Source organism: Paramormyrops kingsleyae, chromosome 18 (genome assembly GCF_048594095.1).
Source record: "Paramormyrops kingsleyae isolate MSU_618 chromosome 18, PKINGS_0.4, whole genome shotgun sequence".
In the NCBI taxonomy this organism is placed as follows: domain Eukaryota; kingdom Metazoa; phylum Chordata; class Actinopteri; order Osteoglossiformes; family Mormyridae; genus Paramormyrops; species Paramormyrops kingsleyae.
Genome location: NC_132814.1, coordinates 20,810,828 through 20,831,918, shown reverse-complemented (window position 1 = coordinate 20,831,918; position 21,091 = coordinate 20,810,828). Strand labels below are relative to the sequence as shown.

The window sequence follows — 21,091 nt, the reverse complement described above, 5'->3', positions numbered from 1 at the left end:
CCTCTCCTTTCCTCCCCTCTCTTTTTCTTTCCTCTCCTGTGCTCCGCTGTACTCTCCTCTCCTTTGCTCCCCTATCTTCTCTCCTCTCCTCCCCTTCCCTCTCCTCTCCTCTGCCATCCTCTCTTCTCCTTTCTGCCCCCTCTCCTCTCCTTTTCTCCTCTCTCTCCTCCCCCCCCCTCTCCTCTCGTCTGCTGTCCTCTCCTCAGCTCTCATCTCCTCCTGCCTGACCCAGCCCTCCTGCTAATGGGAAGCCACAGTCCCTGCTGATGCTCCGTGTGATCATGAGGGCTAGAAGCTGCCCCCCCCCCACACCACTAGGCCTTTGGGCTATAGGGAGGGGGGCAGATTCAAATAGGATATTTTATATGCCTAAACAGGATTACAGGATTTCCATTTTTTCCATTGCTTTTAAGAAAAGAGGCTTGGTAACAGACCCCCCCTCCCAGTTTGTGTGTTGGTAAGCAGACTGCCTGATCAAGCTGATTCCCATCCCACAGTGACCTCACACAATTACAGTGAGTCAGACTGAGACCAGGGGGGAGTCTCCATCAGCCTGTCAGGAACTGCACTTTCCCCAGGAATTCCGCAGGCTCCCTCAACACTGTATCCAACACGATCCAACACATGCTCCTGTCCAGCAAAATTCAGTACAGTCTCCTGTCCACACAATCTAACACAGGCTCCCTCCATACAGTGTACAGCACAGTCCAGCACAGGCTTCTGTCCACACAATGTCCAGCACGGGTTCCTGTCAACACAGTCCAGCATAGGCTCCCTCCACACAATTTCAAACACAGTGCAGCACATGCTCCAGTCCACACAATGTCCAGCACAGTTCAGCACAGTCTTCTGTCTGCACAATGTCCAGCACAGGCTCCCACCACACAGTGTCCAGCACAATCCAGCGCAGGCTCCAGTCCACACAATATCCAGTATAAGCCCCTGTCCACACAATGTCTAGCACAGGTTCTTGTCCACACAGTCCAGCATAGTCTACCTCCACACAATGTCCAGCACAGTGCAAAACAGACTCCAATCCACACAATGTCCAACACAGTCTTCTGTCCACACAATATGCAGTATAGGCTCCTGTCCACACAATGTACAGCACAGTCCAGCACAGGCTTCTGTCCACACAATGTCCAGCACGGGTTCCTGTCAACACAGTCCAGCATAGGCTCCCTCCACACAATGTCAAACACAGTGCAGCACAGGCTCCAGTCCACACAATGTCCAGCACAGTTCAGCACAGTCTTCTGTCTGCACAATGTCCAGTACAGGCTCCCACCACACAGTGTCCAGCACAGTCCAGCGCAGGCTCCAGTCCACAAAATATCCAGTACAAGCTCTTGTCCACACAATGTCTAGCATAGGCTACCTCCACACAATGTCCAGCACAGTGCAAAACAGACTCCAATTCACACAATGTCCAGCACAGGCTCCAATCCACACAATGCCCACACAGTTTAGCACAGGCTGCTGTCCACATAATGTACAGCATAGGCTCATTTCCACACAGTCAGCACAGGCTCCATCCACTCAGTGTCCAGCACAGGTTCCTGTTCATACAGTCCAGAATAGGCTCCCTCCACACAATGTCCAGCACAGTGCAGCACAAGCTCTATCCACACAATGTCCAGCACAGTTCAGCACAGGCTCCAGTCCACACAATGTCCAGCACAGTTCAGCACAGGCTCCAGTCCACACAATGTCCAGCAAAGGCTCCAATCCACACAATGTCCAGCACAGTTCAGCACAGGCTGCTGTCCACACAATGTCCAGCACAGGCTCCCACCACACAGTGCCCAGCACAGTCCGGCACAGGCTCCTGTCCACAAAATATCCAGTATAGGCTCCTGTCCACACAATATCCAGCACCGGCTTCGTCCACACAGTCCAGCACAGGCTCCATACACATAGTGTGCAGCACAGTCCAACACAGACTCCATCCACACAGTGTCCAGCACAGTCCAACACAAGCTCTGGCCACACAGTCCAGCACAGGCTCCATCCACAGAGTGTCGGGCACAGTCCAACACAGGCTCCGTTCACACAGTCGACCACAGACTCCCTGTAATGCTAGTTTTCCAAATGAAATCCCAACAAAAAAAAATAACTAACTACTACTATGCTGACTTGACTTTGATGAGCTTTAATCTATTGTATGGTGAATGTAAATCATAATTTTATAAAGCATATCCAGGTGAGTTTGATGAGCAGATGGCAAGGCAGGCAGGTAGGCAGGCAGGCAGATGAGTGACTCCAGTTATAAAAATCACACAGCTCAGCACAGGCTCCTGTCCACACAGCCCAGTACAGGCTGCTGTCCACACAGTCCAACACAGGCTGCTGTCCACGTGTGTGTATAGTGTGCCTCAGCATGTGGGTTGGGTTTGGGTGGGGGGGGGCAGGTCACCGAACGTGTGATTAGTGGTTCTGCTCCCATGAATCCATTATATTTGTACAGATGTTTATGAGATCTGTCCTGAACAGGCGCCGAAACGAGAAAGGGGATCCAGTGACTGCGGCTTTCCTGAGGTTATAAAAACATGGAGGGCCCCGGACAGTGATGGAGCGGCCCTCCCCCCATCTGCTCATGGCCTCCGGAAGCTGAACATCAATAACGCAGCCAACCGGCTCCACCATCTTTCTTTGCGGACATTGAGCTGGACCTGACGGCCATCTGTGTCGTCATGTGTCCCTGTAGCCTCTGCCTACCAGGTCCCCGTGTGCTGGCTGCTGGTCGCCTACGTTGACCTGGGGGTCTGATTATCTCTGAGCTGAAGGCAATTAGTCAGCTGGGCATCGCACTGCCAAGGGGGGGGGCGTCACTCCGCAGGCAGCTTGCTAGCGAAGCCACCTCAGCTCCTGTCTAATTATCAAGCCATGTCACCCCCCCACAAAGGCCCCCGCCAGGAGAGTGGGCCGCAGCGACAGGCGTACTGCAGAGCGGAGACAGGAAGTGTGTGACAGGAAGCAGTGGGTGGGAGGGGTTCAGACAAGGGACCCGCTGCCCCACATTCGTTGCTCCACCCTGCAGGGGAGGGTTGCAGTGCTCAGCTGCTCACAGTGACTGTGATGACTCTGACTCTCCAGGAGTCACATTTACATATTTAGCAGATGCTCGTATCCAATGAGAACTTGGGGTCAGTCAGCACCCCGTGACCCTGGGGCAGACAGGGTTAACAATGGGGGTGTGGTCACTGCTGGCGGCACGATTTAAACCCACAAGCTTCCGGACATGGGCACTGACCCCCAGGCGGCTGTGCCCCACAGCTGGCAGAAAGAATCACCTCCCCCCTCATCACCCTCCTTTATTCCACCACTTCACTCTCCTTTACCTTTTTTCTCTCAAAGACAGTCATCTGTGACGTTTCAGGCTTTCAGGCTGAGTGTGTAGCGTTGTGCTCTGCTGGAGAGGGTGGAAGAGCTCATCCCATTCAGAAATAAGCATGCAGAATAAATGGACATTTCTCATGGAGAAAATGTCACCTCGGAATACCCGGGCGTGTTTACACAGCCCCCAGCCCCCAGTGTCAGACACCAGGCCAGCCCGGGTCAGGGCGGGAGTCTCTCTGTGCCTGGGGGGCTGGACACTGGCCCTGTGTGGGAATTTGGGGGAGGGGGGGCAGGAGGTAAAATGGGGCTCTTAGGAAGGGAATCCGACTCTGGCATGAAGGTATTTAAAGAGGCTGATTGTTAAGGGGGGGGGGGGCAGCACATTTGAGCTCCCTGAAGAGTGAGGCGTTAGGTGGGTGATGCATATGAACACACTGCACACATCACACATTACACAGCACACATCACAAATCACACAGCACACATCACACATTACACAGCACACATCACAAATCACACAGCACACAGAGGAGTGCAGGCAAGAATGGGCATGGCGCCTCTGAGAGCGAGCGTCTGGGAGGTGTTTAAGAGGGAGGGATGGCTCCCTCCCGGGGCCCCCCCTCCCCACTGGTGCATGCGGTCACAGATGGAGGAAATGACCCGGTCGCAGAAACAGGCCCTGCTCAACGGCTCAGAAAATGAGTATGTGTGTATATGTCAGTGTGTGTGTGTGTGTGTGTGAATGTCTGTGTGTGTCTGTGTGTGTGTGTGTGTGTGTGTATGTGAGTGTGTATGTGAGTATGTGTAAATGTCTGTATATCTGTGTATGTTAGTATGTGTGAATGTCTGTGTGTGTGTGTGTGTGTGTGTGTGTGTGAATGTTAGTATGTGTGAATGCGTGTGTGTGTGTGTGTGTGTGTGTGCGTGTGTGTGTGAATGTTAGTATGTGTGAATGTCTGTGTGTGTGTGTGTGTGTGTATGTCAGTGTGTGTGTGTGTATGTGTGTGTGAATTTCTGTGTGTGTGAATGTCTGTGTGTGTGTGTGTCTGTGTGTATGTGAGTATGTGTGTGTATGTTAGTATATGTGAATGTCTGTGTGTGTGTGTGTGTGTGTGTGTGTGTGTGTGTGTGTGTATGTGAGTGTGTGAGTATGTGTGTGTATGTTAGTATATGTGAATGTCTGTGTGTGTGTGTGTGTGTGTGTGTGTGTGTGTGTATATATCTGAGAGTGTGTGACTGCAGTCAGACTGCGGTGTAAATGACTATTACATTGCTATTCTCCATCTTTCATTCCCCCATTTCATCCCTCTGTTTTAACGCTGCCTGATTACCGGCTGTCTCTCTCACCAGAAGTGAAAAGGTCTGAACTTGAACCTGAAGGAGACAGACATGGGGGGAGGATTGTTCTGTGGGGGGGCTTGCAGCAGCCTGCTGTCACGCAGCCCCCGTCAGCACTCTGCCCCTGGGGGCTGACAGACAGCCTGCCGCTCTGCACGCAGCCACCCCCCCTCCCCCCACCTCGGGGTCTGTGCAGAGATGCCCCCCCCCCCCACCCTGAGGCCTGTACAGAGAAACCCCCCCACCCCACCCTGGGGCCTGTGCAAATAGGCCCCCCCACCCCGGGGCCTGGGAAGAGATACGCCCCCCAGCCCCTGGGGCCTGGGCAGGGATGCCCCCCCCCAACCTGGGGTCTGGGCAGGGATGCCCCCCCAACCTGGGACTTGGGCAGGGATGCCCCCTATGCTGCACACTTTCACACCTTCTGCTCCCAGCTGCCACACCCATCCAATTTCCCTTTTGTATTTCACCAATCCCATCCCTGCCTTGGTCTGTAACTCCCACTGAACCTAGTCATAGCCAGCCCTGGGTTATGCGGTTCTGTTTGCCACTAGGCTGGAGGGACACGGACTCTTCACTTTAACCCCAAGCCCACCCCGACCCCCCGGGAAGGGCTCCCTCCGGTGTGTCCTGGCTGCTTTGCGGTGTTCAGGGCGGCTTTAAGGGGCAGAGCAGGAGTGACAGGCACCATAGGCTGTGGGAAAAGGGCTCGTGCAGAACGCACCCCCCCTGCCCCCCCACCAGCGGCATGTAACTTTAAACCTTGGGAAAAGCTGGTCAGCAGTCAGTTACCCCCCCCTCCACCAAAAGGTGGCCCAAGGTCAGATTCCCATTAAAACGAGCGTGACACCCTTCAAGTCATTTCTATGAAGCTTGCTTGAGTGAGACACCCCCCCGAGTAACAAAAACCCAAACATGAAACCGGGCTGGGCCAGCCGACCCAGACCCAGAGTGGAGCTGGCTGGTCAGTCACCCCAGGGCCTGTGGACAGGGTCAGGACCAGTAACCACCCTGATCTGGATTTGATAAATGGTGCAGAAACACTGGCAACCTGCTGAAGCAATATTCCCCCTTCCCCCCCAGTATGCCCACCCCAGCATGCCCGTCTCTCACCCAGGCAGTTGTGTCCATCGTGCGCCAGCCGGAAGCCATCGTAACACGTGCACCTGTAATTCCCAGGAATGTTGATGCAGTCATGAACGCATCCACCGTTGTACTCACTCTCACACTCGTCGATATCTGTGAGAGGAACCAGAGGGACAGAGTCACAGAGAGACCAGAAGGACGTGGTCAAGGAGAGATTGAGGGACAGGTTCAGGGACAGACCAGTGAGATGCAGTCAAGGAGAGACCGAGGGACAGGGTCAAGGAGAGACCAATGGACAGGGTCAGGAAGAGACCGGCGGGATGCAGTCAAGGAGAGACAGAGGGACAGAGTCAAAGAGAGACCAATGGACAGGGTTAGGGTGAGACCGGCGTGATGCAGTCAAGGAAAGACAGAGGGACAGGGTCAAAGAGAGACCAATGGACAGGGTCAGGGAGAGACCAGAGCGATGCAGGCAAGGAGAAACTAAGGGACATGATCAGGGAGAGATCAGAGGGACACAGTCAAGGAGGGAAAAAAGAGACGGGGTTAGGCAGAGACCAGAGAGACAGAGTCAGAGAGGGACCAGGGAGACAAGGTCAGGGAGAGACCAGAGAGACATGGTCAGTAACCTTCCGCTATCATTTGATAGAATGTAGAGTAAGCAGAGAAACTTGTCAGATTTAAGGGAAGGTAGAGAAAATTCAAAATCCTCCAGTGTCGCCGATGTGAACTGCAAATCCAAATATGTGTAGATGTGAGCAAAGGAGAGCCAGGAAAAGGGAACAAACAGCTGAATTATTTAGACAGAGATGAAAGAGCAGAGGAACGAGGCGGCAGTCATGCAGGCGCTGAGGAGAGGCGCACTAAAGCGAGTGCAGCATGATGATATATATGTTTAAAGAAAAACACAGAGCGAGGGTGCACGGCCTCCGGGAGAACGGGAGACGCGAGGCTGAGCAGAAGCAGACATCCAGCTGAAACAACACAGGGCCGGCAGAGGCCCGGCACGCCGTCCTGCTCGCTCTGCGCTCAATTTGGGCCCAATGAGCCCCATGACTGCCTGGTGTTTGTAGTCGTGCTGCTGAGAGGCAAAGTGCAGTGGGCTGCTTAATTTAAGCCAACAGACTGGGGGGGGGGGTCAGGTAGTCGGAAGAGCCCCAGGGCAGCAACGTCGGACACCTCTGGGTCCCCGATATCCGGCCAGAACCGGACCTGAGAAACACAGACACGGGACACCACCCAGCTCAGTAGTTAGACACCTCCACATGCACTTGGGATCTCCCATTGGATAAAGGAGGGAGGTCAGAACATAAATCCTGCAAGAAAAGTGAACAATCAGGTCTGTCTGCATCTGTGTCTCCACCCATATCCCTACCCAAGTCTCCATCCACGCCTCTACCTGCGTCACCAAGTTATCTCCCCCATATCTTCACCTTTCACTCCTCCTCTGACCTGTCTCATCTCACTCCACTTCTGACCTGTCCCTCTCATTCCTCTTCTTACCAATCATGCCTCACTCCTCCTCTGACTTGTTCCATCTCACTCCTTTTCTGATCTGTCCCATCTCACTTCTCCTCTTACCGATCATGTCTCACTCCTCCTCTGACCTGTCCCACCTCACTCCTCCTCTGACTTGTTCCATCTCACTCCTTTTCTGATCTGTCCCATCTCACTTCTCCTCTTACCGATCATGTCTCACTCCTCCTCTGATCTGTCTCATCTCACTCCTCCTCTGACCTGTCCCATCTCACTCCACTTCTGACCTGTCCCTCTCATTCCTCCTCTTACCGATCATGTCTCACTCCTCCTCTGATCTGTCTCATCTCACTCCTCCTCTAACCTGTCCCATCTTAATTTTTCTCTGACCTATCCCACCTCACTCCTCCTCTGACTTGTTCCATCTCACTCCTTTTCTGATCTGTCCCATCTCACTCCTCCTCTGACCTGTACCCATCTTAATCTTCCTGTCCTGTCCTACCTCAATCCTCATCAAGCTGGCTGTTGCTGAGCATCGCCTCTGACGCTTCAGAACACCTCTCACCACACTTGGGCAGCAGGGTAGAGAATGTGGGCTTCTGCCCCACGGGGGTTGGGATTCTGCCACGCCTGCTCTTCATGAGGGATCACAGTCGCCGCTGCTGGGGGGGGGGGGTTGGGGGCCCTGCCCCCTTTGGAGCAGCTTTTACGAGGCCACTTAGATTCATAAAGCAAACTTCATAAGCCTGGGCAGGCAGCCACCACAGCATTGTCAGATACATTAAAAAACAATAACATAAAAAATGACACCATGAAATATGGTTTAGCAGTAATACTAATAACAGCAGTAAAAGCGGCGGGATAATGGCGTGCAGGGGGGGCCGCTCTGAAGCCAGGCCCTGCCTCCGCTACCCTCCAGCTGGCCATTTCATATGCTCCATTCCTTCTTTTAACTCCATTTGATAAATTGTGTAACATGTTTTTGGTGCTTGCCATCCAGCCCAATACACTGAACCGTTACCAGCCCTCCCCCCATCCCACCATGTCCTCGAACGACACCCCCTGCTGGTCACACCCAGCACCAGCCTGTAGGATCTCTGCCTTACAGGCTGGTCCAATCAGGTGGGAGAATTTCTGGATGTGAGTCCAGGCGGGATTGGGATCACTGGGCAGAGTGACAGTCAACATTTTTATCACAGCAGGGAGTGAAGGACCATGGGCCTGATATCATTTTAAGGCATCTGATGTCGCTTTTCTTGACCCCCCCCAGGAGCCGCTGGACCCCGACTCGCACCCTTTACCTTCACAGTGCTTGCCGTCCCCTGTGTAGCCCGACTTGCAGATGCACTTGTAGGACTTTGGCGTGTTCTGGCAGATAGCATCGATGTTGCAGTTGTCCAGTGCTTCCGTGCACTCATCCACATCTGGGAAGAGATGGTGTGAGTCAGAGTCAAGGGGTGAGTCAGAGTCAGCAGGTGAGTCAGAACGACTCGCATCCCGGGTCCGACCACCCTCGCCGTCCTCCATGGCGTGTTAGCTGGTGGGACGGTCCAGGGGAGACTCAAACAAACAAACTGACGTGAGCTCTGGCGTTTCAGGAAACCACATCTTTCATCTCCGTAAATAAGCAGCTGGCTAGTTAAGCAGAGATAAATAAATGAGCATCACAGTGTAACGGCCTGGATCCGCATCCTGCCTGTGGGACATAAAGCGGGACCTGATCCCTGTTAAATGCCCCTGGTGGTGGGGATTACCCTCAGTAACTAGCAGATCTGCTGAGACCCGTCTGGGTTCGGATGCCCCCATTAGAGCCCTTTCAGACAGGGGGGGCGAAACCCCAAACCCGCCTGCAGGAAAACTGATACCAGATGACTGTCCATTAGTTCTCCCTCTGTCCCCCTCTCCATTCTTCTCTCCCCCCCGTACCCCTCTCTCACTCTCTCTCTCTCTCTACTCCCGTTCCTCTACCACTATCTCCCCCCTCATTTTGTTTTAAAGAAATTCAAACACATGATATTTTATTAAATACTGAAATTATATAATTTTTAAATGAGACCAATTTTCAAATCTCCTCAAATTGGGCTAAGAAGCAGACCTTGACCCAGATGTCACCTTCAGAGTCTGGCCCCTTACAAGGGAACCCAGAGGTCCACCGCGCTCTGGTCACAGTCGAGTACCTCACATCACATCGGTGCCACTGCACATCCTGATGGCCTCTCCAGCCTTGTGCTTTGGCGGTGCATGAGGGAAAACAAACGTCAGGCAGCGTCCCGACTAACCTAAGCCTTCGTTTCAGCAACGCCGGGGCTCATAATCCGGTTCCATGAGTTTCTGCAGAACTGAGTACGACTGGAATCATACATTAATCTGGAGCCAAGAGGGAAGGAGACACATTCACACACTGCGTGATCATCCGAGGGCCCCTGCCAACCCGCACCTTGTTACGTCAGACCCCCCTGTGAAGCTCATGCAGTGGCACGGTCCAGATGCCCTTCGGCATAATACCTTTTTATGGACTCCGAATGCCTATTCTGTGATTCACCAAGCCACTTAAGTCTGAGGAGAGCCATGCCGTCATTTGGATTCCTGGGCCAAAGATCTGAAGCAGTCTCCAAAGCCGTGGGGCACGAGGTAAGCCACATTCCTCACATTTTAGGACGGGACTGGCAGTGGAAAGCCCCCTCCTCCCTCTTTGGAAAAAGGGTGCTATAGTATTAGGCCTTATCTTTGCCCAGAGAGAGGTGTTGTGCCTGGCGGGGGAGGCCATGCTGCTCTGCCAAGGCTGCCGTGTCGCAGCGCGTCAAACACCCAACATACCTCACAACTGACATTCCCAACCTACACACTCTTACTGTGCAGCCTCAGTGGTACAGCTGCAGGTCTCCTCAGAGGTCAGCCTCCCGTTCCACTGCAGTGGGGCATCCCGGCCCAGGAGGCTCTGGTCAGTTTGCCGAGTCACATGACTGTCACATGGCAAAGTCGACAGCAATTTGTAACTCATCAGCTGGCAAGCGGCTGCACCGAATTCGACACGATAACAATGAGGTGGCCAGAAAACCACAGGAGGAACAGCTTAGAGACAAGGCCATTTGTTTGGAAAAAAAGGCAGAGTCAAGATGAAGTAGCTGGAAAATGCAGACTGAGAGGAATAAAAACTCATTATTGAGCTTCAGGCCAGGAGGGCTCAGTAATGAATGCTTATTTATTCCGCAGGAGTGATCTGGCATTTAAAAAAAATGAAACAGAGGCAGCCGTGCCTGTTTCATGTCCGTGTTGCCTCTGGCCAAAAACGGGGCCACAAGAATCCTCACTGGAGCCCCTCTGAATCCAAAGAGAAGCACATCTTAATCAACATGGTCCGTGGTCCAGGTCTGGGGACCTTCCCATTCATGCTCGGGAAACAAAATGCTCGCTAACACCACCCTAGTAACTGCCCTGAGAAACAGGGCACATTCTGCACCAAAGAACCTGCTGGAGCCACCTGTACCTGCCCACCTACAGCCAAAATACCTGCTGTAACCTGCTCCACCTCCTCTCCTCCAGCCAAAGAACATGCTGGAGCCACCTGTACCTGCCCGCCTACAGCCAAAATACCTGCTATAACCTGCTCCACCTCCTCTCCTCCAGCCAAAGAACATGCTGGAGACACCTGTACCTGCTCACCTACAGCCAAAATACCTGCTATAACCTGCTCCACCTCCTCTCCTCCAGCCAAAGAACCTGCTGGAGCCACCTGTACCTGCCCACCTACAGCCAAAATACCTGCTGTAACCACCTCCCCTCCTCCAGTCAAAGAACCTGCTGGAACCACCTGTACCTGCCCACCTACAGCCAAAATACCTGCTGTAACCACCTCCCCTCCTCCAGTCAAAGAACCTGCTGGAACCACCTGTACCTGCCCACCTACAGCCAAAATACCTGCTGTAACCCCTTCCACCTCCTCTCCTCCAGCCAAAGAACATGCTGGAACCACCTGTACCTGCCCACCTACAGCCAAAATACCTGCTGTAACCACCTCCCCTCCTCCAGTCAAAGAACCTGCTGGAACCACCTGTACCTGCCCACCTACAGCCAAAATACCTGCTGTAACCCCTTCCACCTCCTCTCCTCCAGCCAAAGAACATGCTGGAACCACCTCCACCTTCCATCTTCCACCCAAAAGACCTGTTGGAACCACCTACACCTCCCCTCCTTCAGCTAAAGGACCTGCTGCAACCACATCTACCCGCCCTCCTACAGACAAAGGAAAGCTTCTGCTCTTGACGGCAGAAGGTGAAAGAGGGGCCCTGGAGGAATGGTAACTAGGTGTGCGGAGGTGTGTTCACTTTGCCCGCTGAGACCCTCCGTGTTTGTTGGGGTTTGCCCAGGGAGGGTGAAGAGACCAGGTTCCAGAAGGGACCTCCTCCCCTGGAACAGTGGGGGATGGGAGGATGGATGGCAGAGGGCAGTACAGGACTGCTGGAATCCTACCAGTGAGCAAACCTTGAGCATTTTCGATGTGAGGAGGCTTCCTGTGTTTGCTTAAAACCTTTACAGCAGAGCCGAGACTATGACTCATGGTGGTGCTGCCAGGTATCTTTTTGAGAGCCACTGAAGATGGTGAGATCTTCTCCAAAAATAAGCATCTATGAATCCAATAATTAGTCATGTACCTTGTAGGTATCTTGGGGTCTGTCGATGGTTACTGGACTGGGAGTAATGAGTTGTCTATTCCCGGCCTGGTAATTAGTAACGGCTAGATGCTTGTAATAACACCACAAGGATACCTCCATGGAAACCCTGGTCCCTTGTGTACTTACAATATGTGTGAAACTTGCCCGGAGGCCACAAAATACATTAACAAGAGCTCGCAGCATCAATGGGGAGAGCAGAGGAGTAGACTTTTTTGAATAGTTGGCTCGGACCTGCGCCCACTCGTCGTACTGTGCTGGCAACTTGAATGAGTGAGCGTGTCCAGGACCTGGTCGATGGTGACAGGATGGTCACGGCAACAGTCCACGAGGCTCACGGGTTGTCAGGTGGAGGAGACCACTTCTTGAAAGGTGATGAAATACAGACGTCAACGTGAGGGCAGAAGTGAGTAAATTTAGCAGTGGCTGTGGCTGAATGAAGGCACGCTCTGTCCGGGCTGCTGTGAGCATGTAAACCCGCAAACGAAAATACCAGAATCATCCGCCGCCCCCCTTCCCTCTACCTTCAAAGCCCTATTGCCGGCAGATCAGCACACAAAGCCTAAGTCTCCAAACCAGGCCCAGACCGTCAACTGTAAGTAGGTGTGCAAACAAGACCAGGATGAATAATGATTAACTCCTCCAATGATGTTCTTAACGTAAGAAAATGGACAAACAGTAGCTAAATGTAAAAGTATCACTAATTATACAGCTTATCTGGCATACAGTTCTGGAATATTATGGGCTGTACACAGCAGACACACATTCACAAAAGACGGACAGAACAGAGAAACAAAAATGTTCCTGGAGTTGCTTCATGATAACTGTGTGAAACAGCATCAAGATAACTGTCTGTAATCTTGCTATGTCATCAATGTCAGTGTGTAATTTTGTCAAGTCACCAGCATGTTATCTTGCCATGTCATCATAGTATAATCTTGCCATGTTATCAGCATGTAATCTTATCTTGTTATCAATGCATAATCTTGCTATTTTACCATGGTGTAACCTTTCTATTTTATCAGTGCGTAATCTTGTTATATTATCAGTGAATAATCTTGCCTTGTTATCAGCATGTAATCTTGCCATGTTATTAGCATGTAATCGTGCCTTGTTATCAGTGCATAACCTTGTCACGATGTCAGTGCATAATTTTGCCATGAATCACAGTGTAATTTTGCCATGTTATCAGCACGTATTCTTGTCCTATTATATGTGACCTTGTCATGTTATCCATGAATAATCTTGCCATGTTATCAGTGTGTAATTTTGCAGTGGTATCAGGATGTAATCTTGCCATGTTATCAGTGTGTAATTTTGCAGTGGTATCAGGATGTAATCTTGCCATGTTATCACCGCATAATGTAACAATGAACAAAAAAGACAAAAGAAGCACAGGTATTTAAGCGGAGAGTATCATACACCCTCCTCATCTGCGTTAAGGGGACACCCCGAACCCAAACACCATGTGTCTGTGTTAAGGGGACACCCCCCATCCCTGACACCTCCCTCATCTCTGTTACAGTGACACCCCCAATCCCCGATACCTCCCTTATCATGTTACGAGGGCATCCTTGAACCTCAACACCCCCTCCTCTGTGTTAAAGGGGATACTCCCAATCCCTGACACACCCCGCAGCTGTGTTATGAGGACAACCCTATCAATGATGAGCCCTCATCTGTGTTAAGGAGACACCCCGAATCATGACACCCTGTATCTGTGTTAAGGGGACACCCTGATCCGTAACACCCTGTATCTGTGTTAAGAAGACACTCCCATCCATGACACGGTGTATCTGTGTTAAGGGAACACCCTGATTCCTAACACCTTGTATCTGTGTTAAGGGGACACCCCCGATCCCTACCATCCTGTATCTGTGTTAAGGGGACACCCCCAATCCCCAACGCCCTGTATCTGTGTTAAGGGGACACCCCCGATCTCTACCATCCTGTATCTGTGTTAAGGGGACACCCCCAATCCCCAACGCCCTGTATCTGTTTTAAGGGGACACCCTGATCCCCAACACCCTGTATCTGTGTTAAGGGGACACCCCCGATCCCTACCATCCTTTATCAGTGTTAAGGGGACACCCTGATCCCCAACACCCTGTATCTGTGTTAAGGGGACACCCCCGATCCCTACCATCCTTTATCAGTGTTAAGGGGACACCCTGATCCCCAACACCCTGTATCTGTGTTAAGGGGACACCCCCAATCCCCAACGCCCTGTATCTGTTTTAAGGGGACACCCTGATCCCCAACACCCTGTATCTGTGTTAAGGGGACACCCCCGATCCCTACCATCCTTTATCAGTGTTAAGGGGACACCCTGATCCCCAACACCCTGTATCTGTGTTAAGGGGACACCCCCAATCCCCAACGCCCTGTATCTGTGTTAAGGGGACACCCCCAATCCCCAACGCCTTGCATCTTGTGTTAAGGGGACACCCTGATCCCCAACACCCTGTATCTGTGTTAAGGGGACACCCCCGATCCCTACCATCCTGTATCTGTGTTAAGAAGACACCCTGATCCCCAACACCCTGTATCTGTGTTAAGAAGACACTCCCATCCATGACACCGCCCTCATCTGTGTTAAGGAAACACCCCGATCCATGACACCCTGTATCTGTGTTAAGGGGATGCCCTGTATCTGTGTTAAGGGGACACCCTGATCCCTACCATCCTGTATCTGTGTTAAGGGGACACCCCCAATCCCCAACGCCTTGCATCTTGTGTTAAGGGGACACCCCGATCCCCAATGCCCTGTATCTGTGTTAAGGGGACACCCCCAATCCCTACCATCCTGTATCTGTGTTAAGGGGACACCCCGATCCATAACACCTTCTCACACGTCACTCTCCATCGACTGCTGACCGGGCCGTACTGGCACAGCAACAAACTCACACGCTTAGAACGACGTGACTGTCCCCTGTGCTGCCCCATCCTGTCACTGTCACCTTTGCTGTCATTGTCACTGTCACCATCACACAGGGAGTCACGGAGCTGACATGATGAACCCTTCTTTGTATCACAGATGTTACTTACGTTCGATGTGTTTGAATGCACATACATGCAGGTACAAAGCTCTCCTTCACACAGCTCCATGACACACTGCCACATGCCGAGCACAGACAGCGGCACAGTCATTAGCTGCTCCGTGGGGACAACGCACCATTAGCTGAGCCCCTGTCCACAGGTGACCCCCCCCCCCCCCCCCCCCCGCCCGGGCCGTACACATTTCCATGGGGCGCCCCCTATTGGGCAAGACAGGGCATCACATGCAGAGTGGTGACAGCAGCACGGTCATTAGCTGCTCCACAAGGACGCCGCACCATCAACTGAGCTCCTGTCTACAGGTGTCCACTGTGCACATTTCCTTGGGACACCCCCTGCTTACTCACCGTAAGACAACAGGGGAGCCCCCAACATGACAAAAACAGTGGAGTTGCTACGGTCAGCCCCCCAGAAGTGCCCAACGTCTCAACATGGCAGGTCGCAGCCTGGCTACATTGGCCGGGGGGTCTATCAATGCCGGACCTTCTGGGGGGGCTTGCAAGGGCCGTGGGAACACACCGGACTGAGCAAATTCATCAGGCAGCACCTTTTGAGAGGGGGGGGGAGCAGATCCGGCCTTGCAGCGACCCGCTACGGCTGCTAAGGCCCCCCAGCCCCCTCCTCAGCAGCCACTTCCAGCATTTTTCCATTACGGAGCAAAACGAGAGCGTTTCCGTGCATCCATCCGGAGCTGATCCCCGAAGCCAGCGCTGGCCTGCAGGAATGTAAACAGAGGGGTCTGTAAACAGCCACCCCCCCGGCCGGCCCTTCCTGACTCGGTGACCTAAAGGTGTGGGACAAGAGACCTCACAGCGGGCTGGACCCACCGGCACACTGGATAACGGCGACTCGCCTGATCCAAGCCCACGCCCAGCTGTCTGCTCCCCTGGGACCCGATTCCCAGAACCAGGCGCTGAGGCACGGCGTACCAGCAGCCCACCCCGTCCGGCTCCGCCCCATCCGGCAGAAACAAAAGACACAAGGACCACCCCCACACAGAGAGCAAAGGGGGGGGGGGGTGTGATTACAGGGCTCATTTCAAACACTCTGTTTATATTACACTGCAAATAACAAATGGGCTCTAAGAGCTTCGGGGGTCAAGGGGTCAGGGATGTGTGTGTGTGTGTGTGTTTGTAATTATTACATTGTGGGGACCAGATTTCCTCCACAAGATAATAAAAACTTTTTTTGGTGCCCCCTAACACTAACCTGAATTTTATAAAAATGTGTGAATGTAATAAAAAAAACATATTTGTTAACAGAAGTTTTGTATTTTGCTTGTTTACTTATGGTTAAGGTTAGGGCTGGCTAGGGGTTAAGGTTTTAATTGTCAGGATTAGGGTTTTTCCCATAGAAATGAATGGAGAGTCCCCACAAAGATATAATTACAAACCTGTGTGTGTCTGTGTGTATATCCATGTGCCCATGTGTGTGTGTATCCATGTGCATGTTTGTGTGCATTATCTGCGTCATGCAGAGAAACTGACGGCGAGATGGGCATGAGACCCCAGGCAGGTGGGTGGGGCCTTAAGCAGCACCCAGCCCCCCCCATCAGTGTGTGGGAGCCAGACATTCCTGAGCATGGCCTGGATCTGCACGAGCACCAAGCAGCTTCACAAAATCACACCTTAAATACGTGTTTCATCACCCGGGGCCCAGACAGCGTGTGTGATCCAGCCCGAGGTGGGGGGGGGGGGACTGCTGTCATTACCCAGGGCGCAAATATAACAAAACCCCACAGAACAAATAGAGCCCCCAGCTTGGGGCGTCCATCAGCACCTCGCATTCAGCCACGACACACATGAAAAAAGCTGCTCTCGTTTTCACAATTTTAAAGCTGAGTGAGAATAACATGAGCAGCGGATTAACGGAACTGTCAGTGAGGGACAGGGGGGGCGAGGGGGGGGCGTACTCATGGACGGTCCATTAAAGAACTGAGCCGTGTTGCCCCATGACCTCAAACAAGCAAATCGTCAAGCAAGGAAATGGGTCACCTGACAGGAAGTGCCTGACCAGAAGGCGGGGCCAACAGAGGTCACATGAACTGTCTGCTATGTGTGAGCGGCCAGTGGTGTCTCTGGCGCCCCCGGTTGCCATGTTGGTGCTTAATGGCTTTTCCAGACTGTCCCGAATTACCCGAAAAAGCTCTGGAGGAACCACAGGCCCGGCTGACCTCAGATAAGAGGAGGACACAGTGCCAGCAGGGGGGGGGCCCAAAAAGGGTGCCAGCAGCAGTGATTAGGAGGTACAGTAACAGTAAACGGGGGTCACATGGGAGAGGGTGGGTGAGTGACAGCACAGGCCAGCAGCACGCAGCACCATTCCCACGTCTCGGTGTAACAGGAAGGTCACCTGACAGCCGCACAGCGTATCTGCAGTGCTGTGCACTGCGTGCGAAAGCATGTGCCAGTCCTGTGCCGACAGCGGCATGTGAATCCTGACATGTGCCGTTTCGAGGCACAAGCTGGGTGTTTGTGTGTGTGTGGGGGGGGTGGTGGTGGTCACTGAATGTGAGATTGAGGGATGAAGAGAGAGGAACAGCGGTCACATGCGACAGCCCAGTGCAGACACAGGACATACACACATGAGACACATACATGGGACATGGGCACACAAGACACAGACACATGAGATACACATGCGACGTGAGCACATAGGACACATGCACATGTGACACAAGCATAGAGGACATGGGACACACACTCATGGTACATGTGCACACAGGTTACACACAAACAGGACACACGCACACAGGTTACACACAAACAGGACACACGCACACAGGTTACACACAAACAGGACACACGCACACAGGTTACACACAAACAGGACTCACGCACACAGGTTACACACAAACAGGACACACGCACACAGGTTACACACAAACAGGACTCACGCACACAGGTTACACACAAACAGGACGCACGGACACAGATTACACACAAACAGGACGCACGCACACAGGTTACACACAAACAGGACACACGCACACAGGTTACACACAAACAGGACACACGCACACAGGTTACACACAAACAGGACGCACGCACACAGGTTACACACAAACAGGACACACGCACACAGGTTACACACAAACAGGACGCACGCACACAGGTTACACACAAACAGGACACACGCACACAGGTTACACACAAACAGGACGCACGCACACAGGTTACACACAAACAGGACACATGCACACAGGTTACACACAAACAGGTTACACACAAACAGGACACACGCACACAGGTTACACACAAACAGGACACACGCACACAGGTTACACACAAACAGGACGGGCAGATCGTAACACGCCATGTGCAGGAGCTCATCTGTTCCCCGCAGTGACTGGTGAGAAGGACAGACGTAGGTGCTGAGAGGAGGGTCATGGTACTCGACAGGATCGCCTCTGTGGAGGAGCAGCAACCTTCCCCAGAGGCTCAAACAGCCAAAGCCAGCTAGTGTTCAGCTAGCAAATGAGGGACTGTGAGAGCTTTGTTAGTCTAAAGCACATCGGTGTCACGCTGTAAGAGGACTGGTTGTGTCCCTCCCCAAGTGTGAGGGGGTACCAGGCCTGGAAAACCAAATCCTGCTGGCTCCAGATCCCTCCTCCCCTCAAAATGTGAGCCCCCCCCCAGGCACCACCTGAGGGTGCAGCCCTGCCTGCAGGCTTTCCCAGAACTGCAAATAGGGAAATTCAGACTCCCACCCCGCTGCCTGGACACCTCTGGCATCCACCCCCAGGGGGCGCTCTCCCCCGGCCACCGAGGGAACAGGGACTGAATGACATCATGTCTGCCTGTCACCTTGTTGGCCCACCGGTGGCAGGGCAGCTCCGGAACACAACCAGGGAGTCCGAGCCCCCCACCTCCGAAACACACCCCCCATCTCTTACTCCCCTTCATGTTTCAATGCTTCCAACACTGATCTGTAATTAAGGCTTCGCTGCTGATGGATGATGACGATTCTCAGCTACATCTGTGTTAAATAAACGCCGCCATCATGAGCTGACTTCCCGTTAATCTCCCTCGCTGTCCCGGGCACTCCCCACCCCCACCCTGTCCCCTGAAGCCGTGACATACTCGCACTCACTATGTTTCCACAATCCACCCCCGGTCATTCTTCTGACCGATGCCAAATGCCCATCAGAGTCTTTGTATCTGGCTGGACATGCCACAGTGTCTGATGGACTCCTAGATAATCATCTGGACAGGACCTGTGCCACCAGAGGGGACGGCCAGGCCAGGCCTGGCAGCAAAGGTGTGTTTCTCTGCCAATCTTGGTCCGGGTGCCAACCAGCCAGTCACTGTGCCATCGTCCCCACACATCGATTGATGTCATGGTCACCTTCCAGACTCCAGACATCAAAAGGCGTGCAATCAATGTTTCGCAAATTAAAAGACGTCTCCTTGCAAAAGGTAAATATTAGTTTTTCCCACAAGTAGGAGCAGGACCACCCAGGGTGCAAAATAGTCATTTTTACCCCCTCCTCTGCTTCTCTGTGTCTTTTTGTGTGTCTCAGCGTGACACCACTGAACATGCCTTTCCACAATCAACCAGGGAGAGAGAGAAAGAGAGTAACAGAGAGAAAGAAAGACAGAGGAAGAGAGAGACCCTTTGCTGACTTTCACTGTGCAATTCAGACTAACAAACAATACTATCATAACAAAAGCAACACCAATTATTACTACTATTATTATCATCATCACCATCGTTGTTGTTGTCTGTTATTATTGTTACTCTTGCTATAATAATAATAATAATAATAATAATAATTATTATTATTATTATTATTATTATTATTATTGCTGTTGTGCACACCATGATACATAAATACCAAGATAGCACATTATTTGGCTCTGTGTATGTTTTCACTCTATCGACTTAATGTAAAATTCAGCCAAAACTTTATTGTAATGCAAGGCTTGCGATGTAGGGTTTTCATTACAGCCATATTACTGACTCTACTGCCCACCTGAGAGCACCTCTACAAGTAGGTGTCAAATACTGTCTAACAGTGATACATACACTGTAAAGTTCCAGAGTAAAAAAAAATATGCCTAATACGGTAACATGACGTGAAAGAAGTGAGGGTTTAACGAAACTAATGCAAGTTTGATTTAGCTTTTTGATTTTTGTGGGACAGGTGAGACATAAACGGCGGTCCATCCCGGATATTTACCTTTCAGACTTTCGTTTCTCATCTGCACCATAAAGTGATGCGATTAAAGGCTTTTTAAGGTGTAAGGTGTTAGAAGGAATTTTCAGGCGAAAGGATCATCACTGAGATCAAACCCGGCAGCTTTAGTTTACTTAAACATTTTAAAAGCGTTTAAAGCCTTTATCTTTGAGAGAGAGAGAGGGGGGGGGGGAGAGAGAGAGAGAGTCAAAGAGCGCCCAAGATCCTGCACTTCATTAAACTGGTATTAAATTGCCGGGCGCATTTCCCGGATCACTTTGAAAGTTAATTTCCCACCCATCCCTCCCAGAATAGCACACTGCCAGCTGCGCACCTGGCCGAGCCGCTTCCCCCCGCAGGGCTCACCTTGAGCGGCTTTGCTCCCCGAAGCGTGAGCCGGCTGCTGGACAAAGGCGATCAGGCAGAGGAGCAGCGATCCCGCACCGGCGCTCCCGCACATTATAACCGTTTAGTAAAGCGCTCCGCTCCGGGGACAGTGATTCTGCAGCTCCTGCCTCGGGGGACCCCTGAGCACGCCTCAGCCGTGCCGCTGCCTATTCCGTATGAAATGCTCCGGCGCTGAGCGGCGCCCGACTCCGTGCAGCACTGGAGACAGCGAGCTCTGCGATCATGTTAGACCCTCAACACTTTCAATATAAGAGAGACGGGTGGGGGGGGGGGGGGGGGAGGAGAGGTGGAAGGGGGAGGAGTGATGAAGATCCGTGCCTTGCTCCAGCTCCTCACTCCCTCTCCCTCCCTCCCTCTCTCTCTCTCTCTCTCTCTCTCTTCTCTCTCCATTGCCCCCCCAGTACTTGCTGGGATTTTTCCTTTTCTGCAGGAATTTACAATCAGCTGCTGGTCAGACCGTGGTGGGGGTTGCCATGGAGATGGCTTCCGTGGGCGAGAGGTCAGACTCTGAGACCATGTGCAATTAATGGATCCGAGC

General features: G+C 52.3%; 1 protein-coding gene across 4 annotated transcripts in view; it reads right to left on the bottom strand.

Annotated features, from left to right (window-relative positions):
• The window catches only part of LOC111837102 (signal peptide, CUB domain, EGF-like 3), a 55,292-nt gene extending 34,507 nt beyond the window's left edge, over positions 1–20,785 (bottom strand). For all 4 annotated transcript variants that reach the window (XM_023798916.2, XM_023798917.2, XM_023798918.2 and 1 more), the window contains exons 1-3: positions 20,512–20,785; positions 8,541–8,663; positions 5,791–5,916 (exon numbers count right to left, since the gene is read on the bottom strand). In XM_023798916.2, the coding sequence (XP_023654684.2) occupies positions 5,791–5,916; positions 8,541–8,663; positions 20,512–20,605 (343 nt within the window). In that variant the 5' untranslated portion in view covers positions 20,606–20,785. The remainder of the gene's footprint in view (positions 1–5,790; positions 5,917–8,540; positions 8,664–20,511) is intronic.
• Between the last annotated feature and the right edge of the window lie 306 nt (positions 20,786–21,091).